The sequence below is a fragment of the Balaenoptera physalus genome (assembly GCF_965194825.1).
Source record: "Balaenoptera physalus genome assembly, chromosome: 2".
NCBI lineage: Eukaryota > Metazoa > Chordata > Mammalia > Artiodactyla > Balaenopteridae > Balaenoptera > Balaenoptera physalus.
In genome coordinates this window covers 144,158,562-144,177,813 of record NC_138883.1, presented here as the reverse complement: position 1 = coordinate 144,177,813, position 19,252 = coordinate 144,158,562, and the positions used below count along the sequence as shown (strand labels likewise).

Below are 19,252 nucleotides of genomic sequence, written 5' to 3'. Positions count from 1 at the left end.
TAAGGCCTTAAGAATATGCCTTTCATTTTCCCCAGAAAATCTACTTCCAGGAATTTATTCTAGGAAATAATGAAGGCACTGTGAAATGATTTAGCTATAAGATTGTTCATCATGGCATTGTTATATAATAACAAAAATTGCAAATAACCTAGATTATTTAACAAGTAGGAATTGTTTAAATATAATGAATCAGTAGTAGTTTTTTACCTTTTTACATGACGTTACAAAAATATATATATTCTGACATGGTTTTTAAAATAATACATATATGTTCATAGAAGAAAGTCTGTTTTTCTATTGTTTAAAAACAGAACTAAAAGTCTGAAAAGGAAGTGCACCAAATTGAAAATGAAGTTGTCTCTAGATGGTAGATTTAGAGATGCTTTAAATTTTTCCTCTTGTTTGCTTAGCCACATTTTCTAACTTTTTTTAAAGAGAATATATTGCTTTTTTATAATAAAAAATTATATTATAAATAATATATTTAAACAATTTTAAGGTGATCCTCATACTGGGAGTTTAACATAGTGATTAAGAGTGTGACCTTTTGATCCATGCAGACCTGGGGTTGTGTCCCAGCTCTGCTACACATTTTGATCCAGGCAAGTTAATTTCTCTGAACCTCAGTTTCTTCAGCTATAAAAACAGGATGATAAAAATCATACTGTGTTACTCAGTTTATAGAGCTGTTATGATGACTAAAGGAAATAATTTATGTAAAGAACTGAAGCTCGGTGCCTGGCACAGGAAGTGCTCATAAAGTGGTAATGGTATGGTAGTAATAATAATAAAACTTGAACTTGTTACTTCAGTTCTTAAAGTATGAAATGTTGAGGATAACTGCTTTATATTATAGATTATCTCTTATTATACAGTCATTTAGTGCCATTTGTGCTTGATGCTAGTTTTTATACATTTATAAAATGGAGTAAGGTGGGTCTATTTCTTAACTATGGTGACTAGACTGGATCTGCTAATTGTTCTAGTGTGAAATCTCATTCTGATCCACCTGTGTAACTTAGGTCCTGTCCCCAGACCTACACCACCAACTCTGTTACAGCAGCCTGCTTCCTTCACAACTCTTATCACAATTTATAATTAATGATTTATCCCTTTGTTTACTTATTTATTATCAGTGTCCTCCATTAGGCTATAAGTGCAGTAGGGGCAGAGACTGTCTTGTTGACCATTATTTCCCCAGTGCCAGGCCCAGTAAGTATTCATCGAGCTGAAGAATTGTCAGAGTTTGGGACGCTGCACATCAGGTCTGATGGCTGACACATCTCTCGTCATGAAGGAGATGTGCAGACAGATTTGGACTAAAATTATCATTACAACAAAAGTGGGTATTTAGGTTAAATAAATTGCTTGGCTCAAAAATGTACAGTACAGAAAACAGATTCTACTTAAGTTCCCAATAAGTTACTCTAGCAAGAGTTTTTTGGTGAGCAGATGACATTTCCAAGGATGTTTAATTTTTGATAGTTTTCTTTATTATGAGCAAAATTAGATGTTTTGAGTAACACTTAAAAATGTATAAGCCTTTGGAGTATGAATGCTTACTGAATTATGTATGTTATTTTATATTTGGCCTCATTCTCTCAGGTTCACAGTTAATAGAAGAATCTCTATAGTCGGATTTGGTTTATATGGATCTATTCATGGTCCCACGGATTATCAAGTGAATATACAGGTACACTTTTTTTTGCCCACTGTATACCATCTGAAATATATAACAGGTGTCATTTTACGGTAAGATATTGTTTCGGCAAAATCCAAATTTCAGTATAATTATCACAGGCATCAGAAAGCCTATTAGTATGTTAAGCCTAGAGGGTTCCATTTTACAATTGATCTAAAAAGAGTAGTTTCAGAAAATTGAGGTCCTGGGGTCCTTAACAGAAGCATTAACATTTAAGGAGCTCTCCTTTGTCCAGGAAACCCTTCTATTAGTTCTTCCTGCTGTGTACTGACTGTCTCAAAACACCCGCCTGCTTTTTTCACGGTACTTTGAACTCTAGGGCTTGAAACTGTCTAATTTCCTATAACTACTGGTAACACCTCTGATTTCTGATTGTCTGACCATACCCTGCCCCATTCTTAGATCTGCTCCACCTCAGTTCTTTCAGATACGGCACGATTACTTAATCTCGAAGAAAGTGAAGCACCTCTCTCCTTCCCTTTCAGTCAACCAGTGTTCTCCACACTTTTTTTTTTTTTTAAACATCTTTATTGAAGTATAATTGCTTTACAATGGTGTGTTAGTTTCTGCTTTATAACAAAGTGAATCAGTTATACATATACATATGTTCCCATATCTCTTCCCTCTTGCATCTTCCTGCCTCCCACCCTCCCTATCCCACCCCTCTAGGTGGTCACAAAGCACCAAGCTGATCTCCCTGTGCTATGCAGCTGCTTCCCACTAGCTATCTATTTTACATTTGGTAGTGTATATATGTCCATGACACTCTCTCACCCTGTCACATCTCACCCCTCCCCCTCCCCATATCCTCAAGTCCATTCTCTATTAGGTCTGTGTCTTTATTCCCGTCTTTTGATTGCACATCCCAGTTAGTAAAATTATTTTTGAAACACATCTACATTGTACTTTTATTTACTATACACATATACCTATGCAATACTATACTTATTTTATATTATACATAAATTAAAACACAAAAATAGAAATGAAAAAAGGAAGTAAACAATGTTTCAGACTTCTTTCAGCTGAAAAAACTGCTCTCTCTAAAATGTTAATTAATATACTATTTTTAATAGTAAAAACATTGGTGAACTTTGTGATCAAAATGCATCATTGACTTTCAAGATACACAACAATTCAAAGATCTGGTCTGGTCTGGGGACTTACCTGGTGGCGCGGTGGTTCAGAATCTGCCTGCCAGTGCAGGGAACACGGGTTCAAGCCCTGGTCCAGGAAGATCCCACATGCCGTGGAGCAACTAAGCCCGTGTGCCACAACTACTGAGCCTGCATGCCACAACTACTGAAGCCCTCGTGCTTAGAGCCTGTGTTCCGCAACAAAGACAAGCCACCGCAATGAGCAGCCCGCGTACTGCAATGAAGAGTAGCCCCTGCTCGCCGCAACTAGAGAAAGCCCGTGTGCAGCAAGGAGGACCCTACACAGACAAAAATAAAGATCTGGTCTGATGACAGCCAAAAAAGATACTTCACTACCTCACAAAGACACCTTGTTCCAAATGGAAGAATTGCTTTATTGGCTGTGCTAATGAAATCATGCTCATTTTTAAATTCTATCCCCTAACGTTTATAGTGAAATTCAGCTATAAATTAAATCATTCATGTCAATTCCTTGCTCTTATAAACCAATTAGAAAGTTTGTTTTAATATTTTTAATAAATAGGGTCAAAAGCCACTGAAATTGTTTATTTGAAAGATTTTAAAGGTTAGGAAATTTTGTTTCTATAATTTTTAATGCCAAAAAACCACAGCAGACCTCTCGGGTATAAAAGATTTTCATGATCACTCCCCGTTTTACTTTATATATTGTTAAGATCCTATCCATAGGATCCATAAGCCCACTTAAGCAGGCTGTATAATCTGCAGGCCTGGGAAGGAGTGAGGGCCCCACAGTCATTCTCTTCAGTTGTGGAACCCCTGTCTTCCTTCAGCGCCCCTCACGTATTACATGAGACACCAGATTCCTTGTGTACAGTCTGAGGGAGGGCATCGGGGTTATAGGTATATTAAAATGATAAAATATAAAATGAATAGAAGTAGGACTTCTCTATTTTCTTCCGCCCAGTGGCTAGTCTCATGCACCCTCTAGATAACACTACCAGATAGACCTGCCTGGGTTTGAATCTCAGCTCTACCATCTCCAGGGTGTGACTGGGGGCAAATTAGGTAACCTCTCTGAGCCACAGTGTCCTTGTTTACTTTGACAGTAGTGGTACCTCCATTATGTTTTTGTGAGGACCGGTTGAGATGATGCATGTAAAGTGTTTGGAACATAGTCTGTTGCTGTCGTTGTTGCTGTAGTTGTATAATTTGAGTCTCACAGTAGCCTTAGGAAGAAGGCAAACAAGTTTTTTTCCCAAAATAAAAGATAAAACTGAGGCTTGGAGAAGTGAAGTGGTTTACTCTAGATTACACTGCCACAACGAAATCCTATGTCTTACTACTTTATTCCAGGGCACCATCATGTCTTTTTTTTTTTTTTTAATTGAACTGTGATATACTATAGTCCCTCAGTATCTGCAGGGGATTGGTTCTAGGACCCCCTGTGGATACCAAAATCCACAGATGCTCAAAGCCCTACTTATATAAAATGACGTAGTACAGTCAATCCTCCACATCCACAGGTTCTCCATACGCGTATACAGGGGGCCGACTGTACATACAGAAAAGTAGACGTAAGTGGTACGTATGGCTCCCTTTTCATAAACTGTGAACACACTTGTGTAACCAGCAGCCTGATCAAGGAACAGGGTATTACAGCACTCCAGACATCCCCCTGTGATCTTTTCTGGTCACTATCCCACCTGAGGTGGCCACTGTCCTGATCTCTCGCTGCATGTACTGGTTTAGCCTGTTTTACTCTTACCGTTTTTACCTGATGTATGCAAAAAGATGGCTTTGTGAGCCTTGGCCTCCACACATACTGTTCCCTTGCATGAAGACTTTTCCCTTATAACCTGGTAACCTCTGAGTTGAGCTTTTAAAACTCTCTTCTGTGGAGCCTCCCCACTTCGTGACAAAATCAGTTTTTCCTCTCCTCCTCCACTTCATCTTATGCATAGCTCTCTACTGCAGGTGCTGTACTGAATTGTCATTGTTTACTTGTCTTCTCTAATGACTAGAAGCTCCCTGAGGGTGCCCCTCAGTGCCTGGCACAGATTATGGAACTAAATCGAAATGACGGAATTTTCATATTTTGAATATCCACATAGGAAATGCTACAGGAATTTCCCAGCGACAAGACATAGGCTAGCAAGGAGTAAAGGCTCATTTCCCTCAGGTATCTAAAATCCACACAGTCTAAAACACCAGTTCCCAAGCCATGTGTCTTTTTTAGAAGCTCCTCTCTCCTGCAGCCAAGGCCCAGTTATCTAACATCCTCCCCATCCTTACTGCGGTAAATGCATTTTCTGACAGCGTGTTTAAAGCCATCTTTGGTGGTTAGAGACAGTAGAGAAAAATTACAGCAGAGAGATGTAGTAGTCTATTCTGCTGTGCTGAAGGGCTTCATACTCTCTTCTGCGAAACTTTGTTTTAACTTTAATTTCTCTTTTAAAAATTACAGATCATTGAATATGAAAAAAAACAAACCCTGGGACAAAATGATACTGGATTTAGTTGTGATGGGACTGCTAACACATTCAGGGTCATGTTCAAAGAACCCATAGAGATCCTACCCAACGTGTGCTACACAGCATGCGCAACGCTCAAAGTAAGAGTCTTCCTGAATGTTCCAGGTGGTGAGCTGGCGGGGCCCGCGGTCTCCTCTTGCATGTTACAGAGAGCATGTTTCAGTAGAAGCTGAGAGTCACTAACAGTACAGCCTTGCCGGAAGCAGGGAAGGTAGGAAGGTGGGAGCTAAAATATTCCACTGCTTTGAGAAGAGCAGTGCCTCAGCAGAGCTCTGCTGTGAAAGAAATAGTTCTTCATAAGAAATAGCCCTGTGTTTGAGTAGGAGATTGGAAGTTTGACAGAAGATAAAATAAGACAATTATCTCCTTAAAACCATTTCACTGTCCTCTGGTAGCTGAGCTCTACATTCAGTATTTTTAGTCATGAATTAGCTTGTAGCAAAAACTACATTTTTCCTTAAATGATTTGGCATAAATTTTTATACAAGAGCTATAACGAAATACAGTAGATCGGTAATATAATTAAAATACCACATTAAATTGAGTGCTTATTAAATGAAAATTACTAATGAACCTTTTGTTCTCATTTAGGGTCCAGATTCCCACTATGGCACAAAAGGACTGAAGAAAGTAGTGCATGAAACACCTACTGCTAGCAAGACTGTTTTTTTCTTTTTTAGTTCCCCTGGCAATAATAATGGCACTTCAATAGAAGATGGACAAATACCAGAAATAATATTTTATACATAATTCAGCATTATAATACATCCTGGCTAAATAGTACCATACAGTCTAGTCTCAAAGGCATAAAAAACTGGCCACAGAAAAGAGTTTGCGTGTTATGAATATTTATAACTGTAAGATAAGAGACATTTTAGTTTCTTAGAAAAGATAGATAAGTGTTGACTTAAATCTCTGCATGATTTAAAGGGAGATTTTCCATTTTCTTATAACCTTAGGGGAAAAAAGAACCGGTTTAATTGTTTAAAAAAAAAAAACAGCTATTTCAGCTTTATCTTGCATAATTTCATAGATTAGCTGACTCAATCTTTCAGCAGTTTTATAACTGAAAGATTCTTGTTTTATATAGCTGGTTTGTCTTTTTTTCTGTTTTAACTGTTTTGAAGGTTACATAAGATGAGGTGGGTCAGTATTCCTACAGAATTCCTATTAACTCAAATAACTAATTTCAGAAAATGAAGAAAACTGACCTCATCTTTGGAGTTTCTAACTATCTGGTGGTTAGCATTTGCAATATTGCTAGAAATAGGCTTAACAAATGCCAAAGAAAATCTTCAGTGCATTTACAGAAAAGGATATTTTATAATAGTATAATATGTTACATAGTACAGTTTTAAACGATAAATGAAATTTGTACGAATTCACAATAATGTGATATAAACAAAGGGTCTAAAGGTGTACTCCGAGACTGGCTTCTTTATCACTAAGCTGCACCACTGTACGTGTCTCCCTCTGGGGGGATGCGGTTGAGAATTCCTAAGATTGAGGTGATGGTGGTGGTGCTGATGGTGGCTGAGTAAACAGACATCAGTTCAGCTCTGTGGCGATAATCTTACACAGCAAGAACTGGAATGAAATACTAACATCTCTAACAGCTGCTTTGAAACTTTAAAGATATCCAACAGAATCACTCCTGAAAAGTATACTTTCTGTCACCTACACAGTTCTATCCAAGAAATAAAATATGTTTAACATTCATGACCTGACTGTCAACAGGTACAGCTGCCTAAGGAGGGGATAGGAAGTATATTGGCAGAATGACATTTATACACTTTTATAAAGCAAAATTTTTATATAAATAACATTCTTTTTCTTTCCCTTCAAAATGATTATCTCATTAAAAATGTGTGATTAAGTTTAAGCTATATCAAATAGTTGTGGAAGATGTGTAGAAATCACAATTCTTTTAAGTATCAAAAAGAATTTTTTATAAATGGTAATTAGGATAAAAAAATTTTCCATCTAAAGTAGTATTCTATTTGCTATTTTCAAGAAGGTAGTGAGGTGTGGTGGTGGCAGAGGTCTCATGTAACTGAAGGTAGTCATACAAGGGACAAGAAATGGAACCGTTTACCGACATGGGACATTCCCTGGAATTTTTAAAAAATAAATATCTATTGTACTTTTACTTATTTTTTTTGTCATTTGTCTTTTCTAAAAGTTTAGTGTAAGACACCATTTTGGAACAAAGCTTCTAATTAATTGAGGTTGAACCTTATTTTTAATTTATGGAAGTAATGCAACCCATAGTAAGAATGCCTTACTGTTGCCTTAAAGCAACTATAGCAGCAACAACTGTTGCCGTCTGCTGCTTCATCAGTTTTTTTCAGTCTCAGGTTTTTCTCCCCTGTTCTACTCTCAGTAGGTGAGAGAAAGGAAACTGTTCTTGTTATTTACTCTGATATAGTGTAAGGACCATCTCGCCATCGTTTAGTATTAATAGAGCACCTGAGTGACTCCTGGGTACCAGGCTCTGCACTGAGTACTTCACGCACGTTCTCATTTGCTTCTCACAACATCAGTATGAGGGAAGTACTATTATAATACCCATTTCACAGGCCAAGAAATTCATGATTTAAAAGGTCAGTAAGTGGTGGGAAGCAGAATTTAAACCCAGATCTATCTCCCAAGCTACAAAGTTGGGAAAATATTTTGCTGGGTCCCAAAATGCCACCATTCTCAAACTTTACAATGAGACCCAAAAGATACTTGGCTAATCTGTATTTACTGTAGAATATAAGCAATTTCTATTTTTTAAAAGAGTGATTACTCCAGTATCTACCCAACAAATTGTGATTATTTGTTTGCATTATAAAAGTGTTCTTTCTTTAAGGCCCACATAAGTAGTACTTTTAATTTGCAAGAAAAAAATTTACCGGGAAACAACCTTAATAGGACTTTAGAGAGAGCCAGGTCTTCAAATGCAGTATGTTAAATGCAATACGTTTTAGACAAAACATTGTTCCCTTTTGAGTCCTGTCTCCTTCAAACAGTCTCCTCCTTTTTGCTTCCCGGTTCTAGTTATCCAGATTCAAAACCTGCAAATTGTCCCTTGAATTAGACAATGCATCATTCATAAGAGAGGACGGTGCTATAGTAATCCCAGCTCCAAGAGCTACACGGCTTATTTAGTCTTTTGCCGAGTTTGCACACATAAAAAAATCCATCTTCTCCATTGGCAAAGGCTAAGATAAGATTGAGTTTTTAAACTGAACTTTACTAAAACCTGAAAAATGTAAAAGAAAATAGGAACCAGTATAAACATTTATAATGGGTTTTCTGCCATTTGGATCATAGCCCCTATTTTTTTTTTTTTTTTTTTTTTAACCATTGGGCAGTGTTTTTTCCAACTCTCTCCTTTCCAGAGGCAAAGATTCGGGGCAGAAGCAACAACAGATGTACAGTTTGGGTGGCAAATGGAGCTGATGGCTTTCCCCCTCCCCCTTCTCCACTCCCCACTCCTGAGTGACCTTTGGGAAAGTCTGAATGGTCCTTGCAGGGCACCTCTTCCCTCGCTCTGCCTTCGCTCATCTAGTCAACTGCCAGGTAACATAATAATCCACGATTGCAAGTGCCCCCTTTATTTCCATCTTAACTGTCAAAGCTTTAACTGAGGCTGTCATGACTTCACCCCAAACTAATTCTATATAATGCTGATTCAGCTTTTGTGCCCCAATTCTTAACTGATTTCAAACAAAGAAAATATGGCTTTGGTTTAACACCTGGTTCACTTTCTTCTACCAAAGCCTTCACACTGAGTGGCCTCAGTGTCCAAGTGGGTGGACAACCCAGCCAAACCTAGCTTTCCATTTTCTTTTTTTTTTTTTTTTTAATTTATTTATTATTTATTTATTTTTGGCTGTGTTGGGTCTTCGTTTCTGTGCGAGGGCTTTCTCTAGTTGCGGCAAGCGGGGGCCACTCTTCATTGCGGTGCGCGGGCCTCTCACTGTCGCGGCCTCTCTTGTTGCGGAGCACAGGCTCCAGACGCGCAGGCTCAGTAGTTGTGGCTCACGGGCCCAGTTGCTCCGGGGCATGTCGGATCTTCCCAGACCAGGGCTCGAACCCGTGTCCCCTGCTTTGGCAGGCAGATTCTCAACCACTGCGCCACCAGGGAAGCCCAACTTTCCATTTTCTTGCTAACCTCCAGTAACCTTCACCATTTCATGTCAATCACTCCTGCTCATGACCACACCATATACCTTGTCATATGGACTCGCACTACCTCTGAAATGGTAAATTCAGACTTTACACTCTCTGACCACAACCGTCGATGCCTCTTCAGCTCTCACACATACTCCCATACATGTGTCCTTGAACCTCAAGACTGCCATTCCCTTGACCTCTCCGTCCTTTCTGTCAACCCTCTTCCTTCCCTACCCTAGTAGACTCCACCTTCGATCTTTTGGTTTTTTTCCTTCTCCACTTTTGATCTTTGATCACCATTAACCATTTCAGTAACCCTCAACCCCCTCATCCCCACCTGGATGAAACCAGTTGTCTGCCTTACCTTCAACTTCCTGGCTGCTGGGTCCAGGCATTTAAAAATGATATAACTGTACAAGACTGGGGTCATTATGATTTCATGGTCTCCAAGTTCAGCTAGACCATCAGTGTTGCAGAGTGAGAGTTTCAACAGTTAGCTCTTTGACATTCTCCAGAGTATTTAAATCTGTTCCACTCTCCTCACATCTTCAACACCCCCTCTCCTTCAGCTAATGAAAGAACTCCAGCTCCTCGCATCAAACCTATACACACAGCTACATGTGCACCTAAACTTTTCCTTCTCTTGTGAAGGAAGGGGTGTCTGAGTAAGGCTTCTAGTAGACAGGTCAGTTTCCACCTGTGCTCAGAACCCCACCACCTCCCTCTGTTGTAACTTCTCTCTTGGCTTATTCCTATGCATATTCAAATGTGGTTAATTCTCATCCAGTTTAAAAAAGAAAAAACATCTTAACGTCATGTGCTCATCCAATACCAGTTACTCCTTCACAGTGAAATTGTATTATTTTCTACACACATTCTCTCTTTCCTCTTCTGCACTGAAACTGCTAGCACCTAGGTCACTAACACCGCTCATTTCTGTTTTACATGCCCTCTCTGTGGCACTACTCCCTGTTGACTACTCCCTCTTGAAGTACCCTTTCTTGGCTGCTACGTACTCCTACATCTGGCCAATGTCATTTGGTGCCTTCTTAGGGTTTCTTAGGGTTCTGTCCTGGGCTCTCATGCTCTGCACACTCTCTGGGTCTTTATCTCATCCACGTGCATGGCTTCAATTACCATCTATTTTCAGAGGGCTCCAGAATCCATCATCAGTCCACATCTCTCAAGCTTCAGTTACAGACATTCAGTTACCCCCTTAATATTTCTACTTAGTGTCCCACAGCTATCTCAAACTCATTATGTCCCGGACTGAACAATTCACCTCAGACTCCCAAACCTGCTCCTTGGGCCCCAAACCTGGGCATCTTCCCTGACTCTTCACTCTCATTCCCACATCCAGTCATTCCCCAAGCTCCGATCATTCTAGTTCTTGAGTATGCTTGAAATGATCAGCTCTCAGTTCTCCATTCCCACTGCTACTACTCTGGTTCAGGCCACCATCTTCCATTTAAGAGGGAGGTCTCCCTACCTCTATTCCTCTGTTGGCCACATTGCAGCCAGTGATCTTTCTAATCACAACAAATGTGACTCTACCAATCCTTTGCTTCAAACCCTTCAATGACTCTGATCTTGCCTCCGCCTTCTTCAGTTTCATCTTTTGCCACTGCGCACATCAGAATATATTTCCTCTCCTTTTACATTGTGGCATCCTCAGCGCCTGGCACAAGGTAGAGGCTCCATCAGTACACGGAAGGTACCCAAAGGCTAAAGCAGCAGGAGACTCTACATCCACTTAAGGGCCATAGGAAGCAGCGTGGGGCTCTGCACCTGCTGGTTGGCTGCAGCAGCGAGAAGACACCTGGCCCTGTGCGCTCTTTGCCGCTCACTCCAATCCTTTCTTCCCATGAGGAAACAAGAACAGAGAGGGTTGGGGGGTGGTCACGACTCGACCAGAGCCCAGCTCCCCATCTCTCGGCCTCCTGAGCCGCTTTTCTAGGTGGCGAGGTTCCCGCGCAGGTCCGGGAAGAACGAGGGGTCTTGCTCCCGCCAGCCGGAAGATGTCGCCCTCGTGACAGAGCAGAGGCGCAGGCCAGAGAAGCCGCTCCTGCCCGCTGCGTGCGCAGGTGCAGAGGGCTCTTCCGGCGTCGGGCCGCCTTCCCTGCCGCTTCCTTGGCGTGGATGCTGCGGCTCGGCTCCGGGGTGAGGAAGCTGGGGACAGGACCCGGTCCTCGGGCTGCTGCCCGGCTCCCTCTGGGCACCGAGATGCCTAAGAAAGCTGGTGCAACGAACAAGGCCAGTGGCAAGTCCCTTGGCAGTGGGAGGGTGGGCTGCAGGAATGCTGGTTGAGGAGCGCGGGAGAGAAGCGGGACTCGCGGGTGGGTAGAAGCTCCGCCAACTGCATGTTGTCTCTGAATTCCGGGCCTCCCGCTCCCCGTCTCTCTCGGATGCGCCGCCGCCCACCGTGGAAGTCGGAGGGCCCGGGCCGGCGGCGCGCGAGGCTGTCCCTGAGCTGTGGCTGTCGACCCTGCCGGCCTCGCTCCCACACTCCCAGGCTCGTGCTTCGTGTTCCGGCAGTGCCGTGCGGCCTGTGCTTCTCTGGGGGGCTCTAGTTAGCGTTCTGTCTCCTTGCCTTGGCTGGTCTTCGCACCCCTCCGTCAGTAATGCACCACTCCCACTTCCCTTCCACCGTCTCTGCAGGGCTGACTCCAATCGGTTCCTAAGACCCGGCTCTAAGACTGCCTCCTGCCGGGAGCTTCCCCAGTGTCCCGAGGCGGGACTGCCTTCCCCTTCTCTGCGCCGTGATGTCCCGTGCGTGTGTGGTCGGCGCTCCTAGCAGTGTATTAGAGTGATTATTTGTTCTTTTTCTCTCGCTGTAGTCCGAGCTCCTTGAGCTCCATGTGTCCTTATTCATCTTTACATCTCCTTTGCCTACATACTGCCTTGGTGCGCAGTTCATGTTTGTTCAGTGGAAAGTTCCTAGTACAGCTTCTGGCACACAGTAGTCCTTTAAATACCACTGTTGTTCCTTCCTCCTCCCCTTCCCCCCAGAACACACGGATATACACCGTCCAGCCATAGTTGTTCACAAACCTTTGTTAACTTGTGCTGCTTGAGATACAAAGATGAAAAATGAATAATCGCTGCTCCCTGAGGAATGGGAAATACAAAGCCGACAGTAGGAACCAGTTCTAAGTCAGGTCTTCCAAGGCAGGAAAAAAGCACTTTGTGGGGTTGATGGGAAGGCTTCATGGAAGAATTGATTTGAGCCATGAAGGATGATGGAAAACCATTCTGGGTGGCCAGAAATCCCTGGACGTACCGATTAGCCTAGTTTGTCTTGGTTAAGGGTGAAGAGGAATCATGGAAAGATCACATGTGTGGGAAAGTATTTTGTAACCGTAAAGTTGTAGTGTGACTGTTGTTGTTGTTTTAGGGTAAAAGCCAGAGCAAGGAAGCAGAGAGACCAGTTCCTCCCTCAGGTCCTGTGGCAGTTGATTCCAAAGGTTGCATCACCATAGCCATCCATGCCAAACCTGGTTCCAAACAAAATGCTGTGACAGGTATACCTGGCCACTGGGGTGGGAATCTTGTATGAACCACTTGTCTCCTCTCCATCCTCCCTTTGCCTTGGCTTGCTGAAAGTCCATCCTGTATGGTCAAGTATATTTTTCCACACCTGCAGTTAGAGGCTTCTCCATTTTTAAATTCTGGATTCTAATGTAAAGGTGTAATCTAGTGTTTAAAAGCAAATATACCATATTTAAAGCATACCAAGTTAGATGAAAGAACCATTTTGTATTGTCCTTTTTAATATGGTATTTTATGAACCAGGATTTACTGTGGTGATCACTTCAAAATACAAACTGCGAATCGTTATGTTGTACACCTGTTATGTGTCAATTATACCTCAAAATTTAAAAAGGTATTTTAGAAAGAACATACATAGAAACGTGTAGCCTAGATGATTCTTAGTTTGTCCTATTCCAAAAGTGGAAACATTGGCCAGAGAAAGAAAGATGTTTTGGTTGATTTTTTTAAATGACCATTGGTCCAAGGAGGGAGAGAAAACCTCAGATCTGTGAACATGATCGTCAACACCTGTGTGAGCTTATTTCAAATCAAAACTCTACAAGATATTTCTGGGCCCAGTTCTTTCATCTGTCAGATGAGACAGTTAGAAGCTTTTAAGCTATTCCCTGGAGTCCAAAAGGTGCCTCAGGAATCTCTGCAGTGGGCAAGGGGGAGGTTGGCAGACAGGACTCCTGAGTAGCTGTTTACATTTGTTTTAAGTGTTGGGGCTTCAGGGGAGGTTGGGTGGGGTGGGAGGCTTCTGATTTGGAAAAAAGTTTGATCTGCGTTATCTTGATGGTCTTTTTCACCCACTAAAGCTAAAGCTCTGTATTCCAATTTTTTAAATATTTTGAAAACAAGACCTCAAAATTGGGGTGCTAGGCCTGGCTTGTGTTGATGGCCATGTTAGCTTGCCTATTTGTTGGCTGTACCCTCCTTGGCTAGCATTTTCTAAGTAGTCACTGTGGACACTGTCTGCTGTTGGAATACCATGTTTCATCAGATCTAACTGGCCATCATCTATAAGGTGCAAAAGTACTTTGTGTACCAGTAAGACAAAATCCACGTCAACTAAACACTTTCTTTTCCATTTATTATAAGATACATCAGGATTTCAAAGATATTAAAATGTGAAAAACTGTGCATCATAGAATCAGTGACAGGATAGGAGGAGGGTTGTTCTACCATTTCATTCCTGTGGATTCTGTAGCTGTGTTTACACAGGCAAGATGTAAGTGTGTGGAAATGCCCAAGTAACCCCAGATGCAGGACCAGCTTAAGCTCATTTGCAAACTGCTTTGAGTGTATACTTCTCGCTCAGAAATAACAGTGGAGGATTGCAGGCAGGTTGCTCTTTATAAAGGCTGTATTGATGAGGGAGTCTGGACCACTCTTCAAAAAGCAGTGTTCATTGTCCCTGGATTTCAAAGCATGAATTCAAATTTATTTGTGAATCACAATGCCACTTTCTAGCCACGTGACCTTGGACACATTACTTCTCGGTTCCAATTTCCTCGTTTGTAAAATGGAGATAATAAAGGTATTAATATCTTCATAAAATTATAGGAATAAACAAGTTAATATTTGTAAAGCCCTTAAAACATGTTTGTGTGCCCTTAAAATTAGTGTATGTAAGCGCTGTGTAGATGCTAACTAAATACTACATTTTAAAAACATCAAAGAGACATTTCACATAAGAGGTGAATCTAATCCAGTGCTCCCACTTCCCTGATGAGGAGACCCCGAACAGCCCTCTACAGTTTCGTGAGCTGCCTGGTTCACCCACTTGCCAGTGACATTGCGGGGCTAACACCCAGCTCCTCTGACTCCCTGCCTGGGCTCTTCCTGTTAGACCGAGTGCAGTTTCCAGCTCCTAAATCCAGGTTATTGCCCAGGACTCTGTAGGCCCATTTTGGTCAGCAGGGTGGGGTGGGGTAAATATCAGTTTTCTTCTCTGGATTTCCGTAATGGTAGAGGCATATTTATGTTTATGTTCCCTTAACTGTGATTAATCATTCTTCATTCAGCAGTTATTAATTGAAAACCTACAATATGCCAGACAAATGCAAACACTTTTACAAAATATGCTCACTGCGTGGAGAAAAAGAACTCCACGAGGATCAAGTCCACACTGTTTTCATTCCAGATTTGACAGCCGAGGCTGTGAGTGTAGCTATTGCAGCACCTCCGACAGAAGGAGAGGCTAACGCCGAGCTTTGTTGGTATCTTTCCAAAGTCTTAGAACTCAGGAAGAGTGATGTGGTTTTGGATAAGGTAGGTCTCTCTCTCTCTCTCTCAACATCTTTGAGTACTACATCAGTCATGACTTTTAAAATACCAATTTTTTTCTTTTCCAAATAATTGAAAAACCAGTTGTTTTTAATGCTCATAATCATTTAATCACTAAAATCTGTGAATTCTTCCTAATCTCCTTCACTCCTAATGCCTCACTCCTTCAGACTGTGCACACGCTATACTTGTATTCCTTAATTGCCATCATTTCCAGCATTTTCTCCTAAGTTCATTCCTGTACCTGCTCTGTCAGATTAATCTTGTCTTTTCCCTCAAGTCATCACCATACTAGAAAAATCTAAAATGGTTCCTGTTGTCATCTCCATTAGTGAGTGCATCAAGCATACCTGGTCCCCCGTGTTATCCTTGCTCACTAGGAGAAGCTTATTAGGAAGAGAGACGACTCATGTGAAGTCATTAATACCATGGGTTTGCACTAGGGGTGGATATCAAAATCACCTGGAAATGATTTCTAGAACACAGGTTCCTGGGCATCACCCCAGACTTAACTGAAATAGAATCTGCAGGAGTAAGACCCATTCGTGTTTATATTTCTTAAAGCTCTACCTGTTTTCCAGTGCTATACTCTGTAGCTCCTACCCAGGATCCAGCGGGCACTCAGAGTCATTGGTTAGTAGGCGGTACCTAAATGTCCATCTGATCAGGCCACTGCCTCACCGTCGCCCCTGCGGCAGGTCATTTCGGATTTTCTCCAGCGCACGTGCTCTGGCATTTGCCTGAAAGACTCCCCACTCTTCCACCTGTGCAGCTTCTACCCATCTAGATAAATACCTGCTCAAAATTTACCTTCTTTAAAGGGTGTTTACCTTTTTATAGTTGTCTTAAGCAGTTGTGGAATCATAGCACTTGGATATGTGGTTGCTTTTTGTTTGGAATTTTCAGAAATGTGTAACAGTATAGAGAATACCAATTTGTTTTACATTTGGAATTATTTTTATACAAAGTTTATATAAAATTGCAATATTTGTTTTGGTAATTTAAAAAATAATTTAAACAAAAGTATTACTTGAAACCAGAATATTGTACATCTGGATTCCATATTCATTTTGAAAATTTAATGCCTAGCTTTTATTATTACAGAAATTGATGTATGAAGGTTAAAAACTCTGGAGAGTTGTAAAAATATTGTAGTAAGGTGGAATCCAACAGACAGCCTTTGGTTAGACCAGAAATGGCTAGGAGAAAGTGGGCACTAAGCTGTCAGGAAAACACCAGCCCACCTGTAACAACCCCTCAGCAACTGAGGTCTGCTGTCTCTAATAGCATTAGACAGTTTAGTGTGTTATCCTGACACTGTTGTTTTTTCCTTTTGGTCCAGGGTGGTAAATCTCGTGAAAAAGTGGTGAAGCTTTTGGCCTCCACAACTCCGGAAGAGATCTTGGAGAAACTGAAAAAGCAAGTTGAAAAAAAATAAAAGCAAGAAATGAAAAGTACACCCTTGAGAAACTTTTTTATTGCTAATGATGAAAAGACTGTTAAAAAGGAAAATATATTTAAAGACTCAGAATGTGGAAATACACATATATTTAATAAGAACAGGACACAAAAAAGAAGTATGAAGATTGAAAGTACTGTATGTTGAATTTAGGTTCTAAAATCCCTGATCCCAAACAGCTTGGGACATGTTACTCTGATTTCATGGTGTTACAAAATAACAGAGCTGGAAAGGATATTTAAGATGACCTGATTCAGCCCCTTTCATTTTGTCATGGGGCTTCTGATGTCCAGAATTTGAGTGTATTCAGGATCACATGGTGTAAGATGGCAACTAGAACCTAGACCCCTTGGCTCCCAGTTGAATGCAGTTTATCCCAATTGTAAATTAAAATATTTCCACAGCACTACTGGAATTCTGGGGATGGCCTTCTAATCCAGTTTACAAGTGACAGAGGAAGACCTGTCACTGCTTCGTAGTGTCACTTTGTATTTTAAAATGCTTATGTATTTTATTATGTAAAATGCAAATTTTTTTCTGTGTTTTTTTAAAATTCTGTTGACCATTTTGTTAAAAAGTAAATAAGAATAATCAAGGCTTGTAATTTAGGGAATTCCCCAGCAGTCCAGTGGTTAGGACTCGGCGCTTTCATTGCCAGGGCCCTGGTTCAATCCCTGGTTGGGGAACTAAGATTCTGCAAGCCATGCAAGACACAGCCAAAAAAAAAAAAACGACTTGTAATTTAATGTTAATTTTCATTTTTGAGAAGTCATGAATTTTCTTCCTCCTTGGATGGTTAACTGCAGTCATCAAATCTGGTAGTTCTTAAGAATCTCCTAGGGGCTTCCCTGGTGGCGCAGTGGTTGAGAGTCTGCCTGCTAATGCAGGGGACACGGGTTCGAGCCCTGGTCTGGGAAGACCCCACATGCCGTGGAGCAACTAGGCCCGTGAGGTGAGCCACAACTACTGAGCCTGCGCGTCTGGAGCCTGTGCCCCGCAACAAGAGAGGCCGTGACAGTGAAAGGCCCGCGCACCGCGATGAAGAGTGGCCCCTGCCTGCCACAACTAGAAAAAGCCCTCTCACAGAAACGAAAGACCCAATACAGCCTAAATAAATAAATAAATAAATAAATAAATAAATAAATAAATAAAAAAGAATCTCCTAAGATCCTCAAAAGAAGACACGATCTGGAAGCTATTCAGTATTTGTAAAAACCTATCAGAAGTCATATCTATATTGAACTTCAAAAGCTAATAATAAATATCTTGTTTTTAAATGTTCAATAAAATTATAGTAATTTGTTAAGGTGAATAACTTAACCTGATTACCTTTGCTGATAGAAGAGCCGATCTGCAGTTGTGTACTTTGTCTAAGTACATGAGAAAAATCTATTGACAGACAAAAATCTTTAAAAATATAAAAGCCACAAAAAGGACCAATAATAAAAATTACGGATGGTAAAAGAACTGGGAGCCACTCATCTAGTACAGCTTACTCTGTTGAGAGGAACCAAGGACAACCAAAGTTAGGTGGCTCATCCAAGATCAGAGTAAACATTAAGGGCAGAGCATGGGTTACGCTCATCTGCCTTCTCTTCTAAGCCATTTTGCCACATTACCTCCAAATGTGCTTCTGTTTTACGTGGTCTTGGCTTTGGAACCTTTTCTGTTCTTTTTCAGCATCGTTCTGGTGTGTGCTCTACAGGCATACTTGTGGTTTTTACGTGAATCACTGTTTGTTAGGATGCTTTCCTTGGTAAGTGACAGAAACCTAACTCATCTGGCTCAAACAATAAAGGGATTTATTAGCTCACATACCTGGAAAGTCCAGAGGCAGGGTTTACTTAGAGGTTAATGATTCAGCAGCTCAGTGATGTCATAAAGGACCCACTTTCTTTCCTTCCGCTGACTTACTTCAGCAGTGCCAGCTTCACCCTCAGGCCTGTTTCCCCCATGGAGGCAAAAAGGCAGCAGTTCCAGGCTTCTTGTCCACCTGTCACCCCCTCCAGTAGAAAAAAAGGCCTCTAAGAAGAGCTGTGGTATTTCTTTTCCAAAAGCTCTCAATCAGCTCCTCCTTGTGTATCAGCCCAGATTAGGTAACACAGTTTCTAAACCAGCCCCTACTGTCAGGGAATGCCATGTTGTAACACAGGTTACCTAAAACAGTGACTAGAGAAAAGAGGAGAGTTACTCTAATTGTTATAGACTAATCAAGGCCCATCCTAGAGCTGGGGATGGGCTCAGCCTACTTGGAAGCAAAGGAGTGAGCAGAGAGAGGTAGATACTTGAATACAAATTGGGAAAAGTTAGAGAAAGAGAAATGGATGCTGGATAGGAGTCAACAAATACCCGTCACAATCGTCTATTTACTTCATTTAAAATGGCCATGATTTTAACGGACTTTTTTGCCTAATCATCACTTTTTTTGAGAAACACACTATCTTTTTAAAAAGAACAT

The 19,252-nt window shown here is 41.2% G+C and overlaps 2 protein-coding genes across 5 annotated transcripts in view; both read left to right on the top strand.

Annotated features, from left to right (window-relative positions):
- BTBD1 (BTB domain containing 1) overlaps window positions 1–7,500 on the top strand; it is a 44,051-nt gene extending 36,551 nt beyond the window's left edge. For 2 of the 3 annotated variants that reach the window (XM_082448772.1, XM_082448771.1), the window contains 3 exons: window positions 1,606–1,693; window positions 5,285–5,431; window positions 5,943–7,500. In XM_082448772.1, coding sequence (XP_082304898.1) covers window positions 1,606–1,693; window positions 5,285–5,431; window positions 5,943–6,101 — 394 coding nt within the window. In that variant the 3' untranslated portion in view covers window positions 6,102–7,500. Of the gene's footprint in view, window positions 1–1,201; window positions 1,343–1,605; window positions 1,694–5,284; window positions 5,432–5,942 lie in introns of those variants that run through there. The other variant, XR_014260300.1, reaches the window with a different exon arrangement.
- A 4,103-nt stretch (window positions 7,501–11,603) lies between these two features.
- On the top strand, window positions 11,604–17,918 carry LOC309654569 (UPF0235 protein C15orf40 homolog). 2 transcript variants are annotated; one of them, XM_082448875.1, is made up of 4 exons: window positions 11,604–11,768; window positions 12,910–13,036; window positions 15,193–15,320; window positions 16,678–17,918. In XM_082448875.1, the coding sequence occupies exons 1-4, from the start codon at window positions 11,655–11,657 to the stop codon at window positions 16,771–16,773; spliced, it is 465 nt and encodes a 154-aa protein (XP_082305001.1). In that variant the 5' UTR covers window positions 11,604–11,654; the 3' UTR covers window positions 16,774–17,918. The 2 variants fall into 2 exon arrangements, with proteins under 2 accessions (XP_082305001.1, XP_082305002.1); XM_082448876.1 differs by having other exon boundaries at window positions 11,620–11,675.
- The last annotated feature ends 1,334 nt before the right edge of the window (window positions 17,919–19,252 follow it).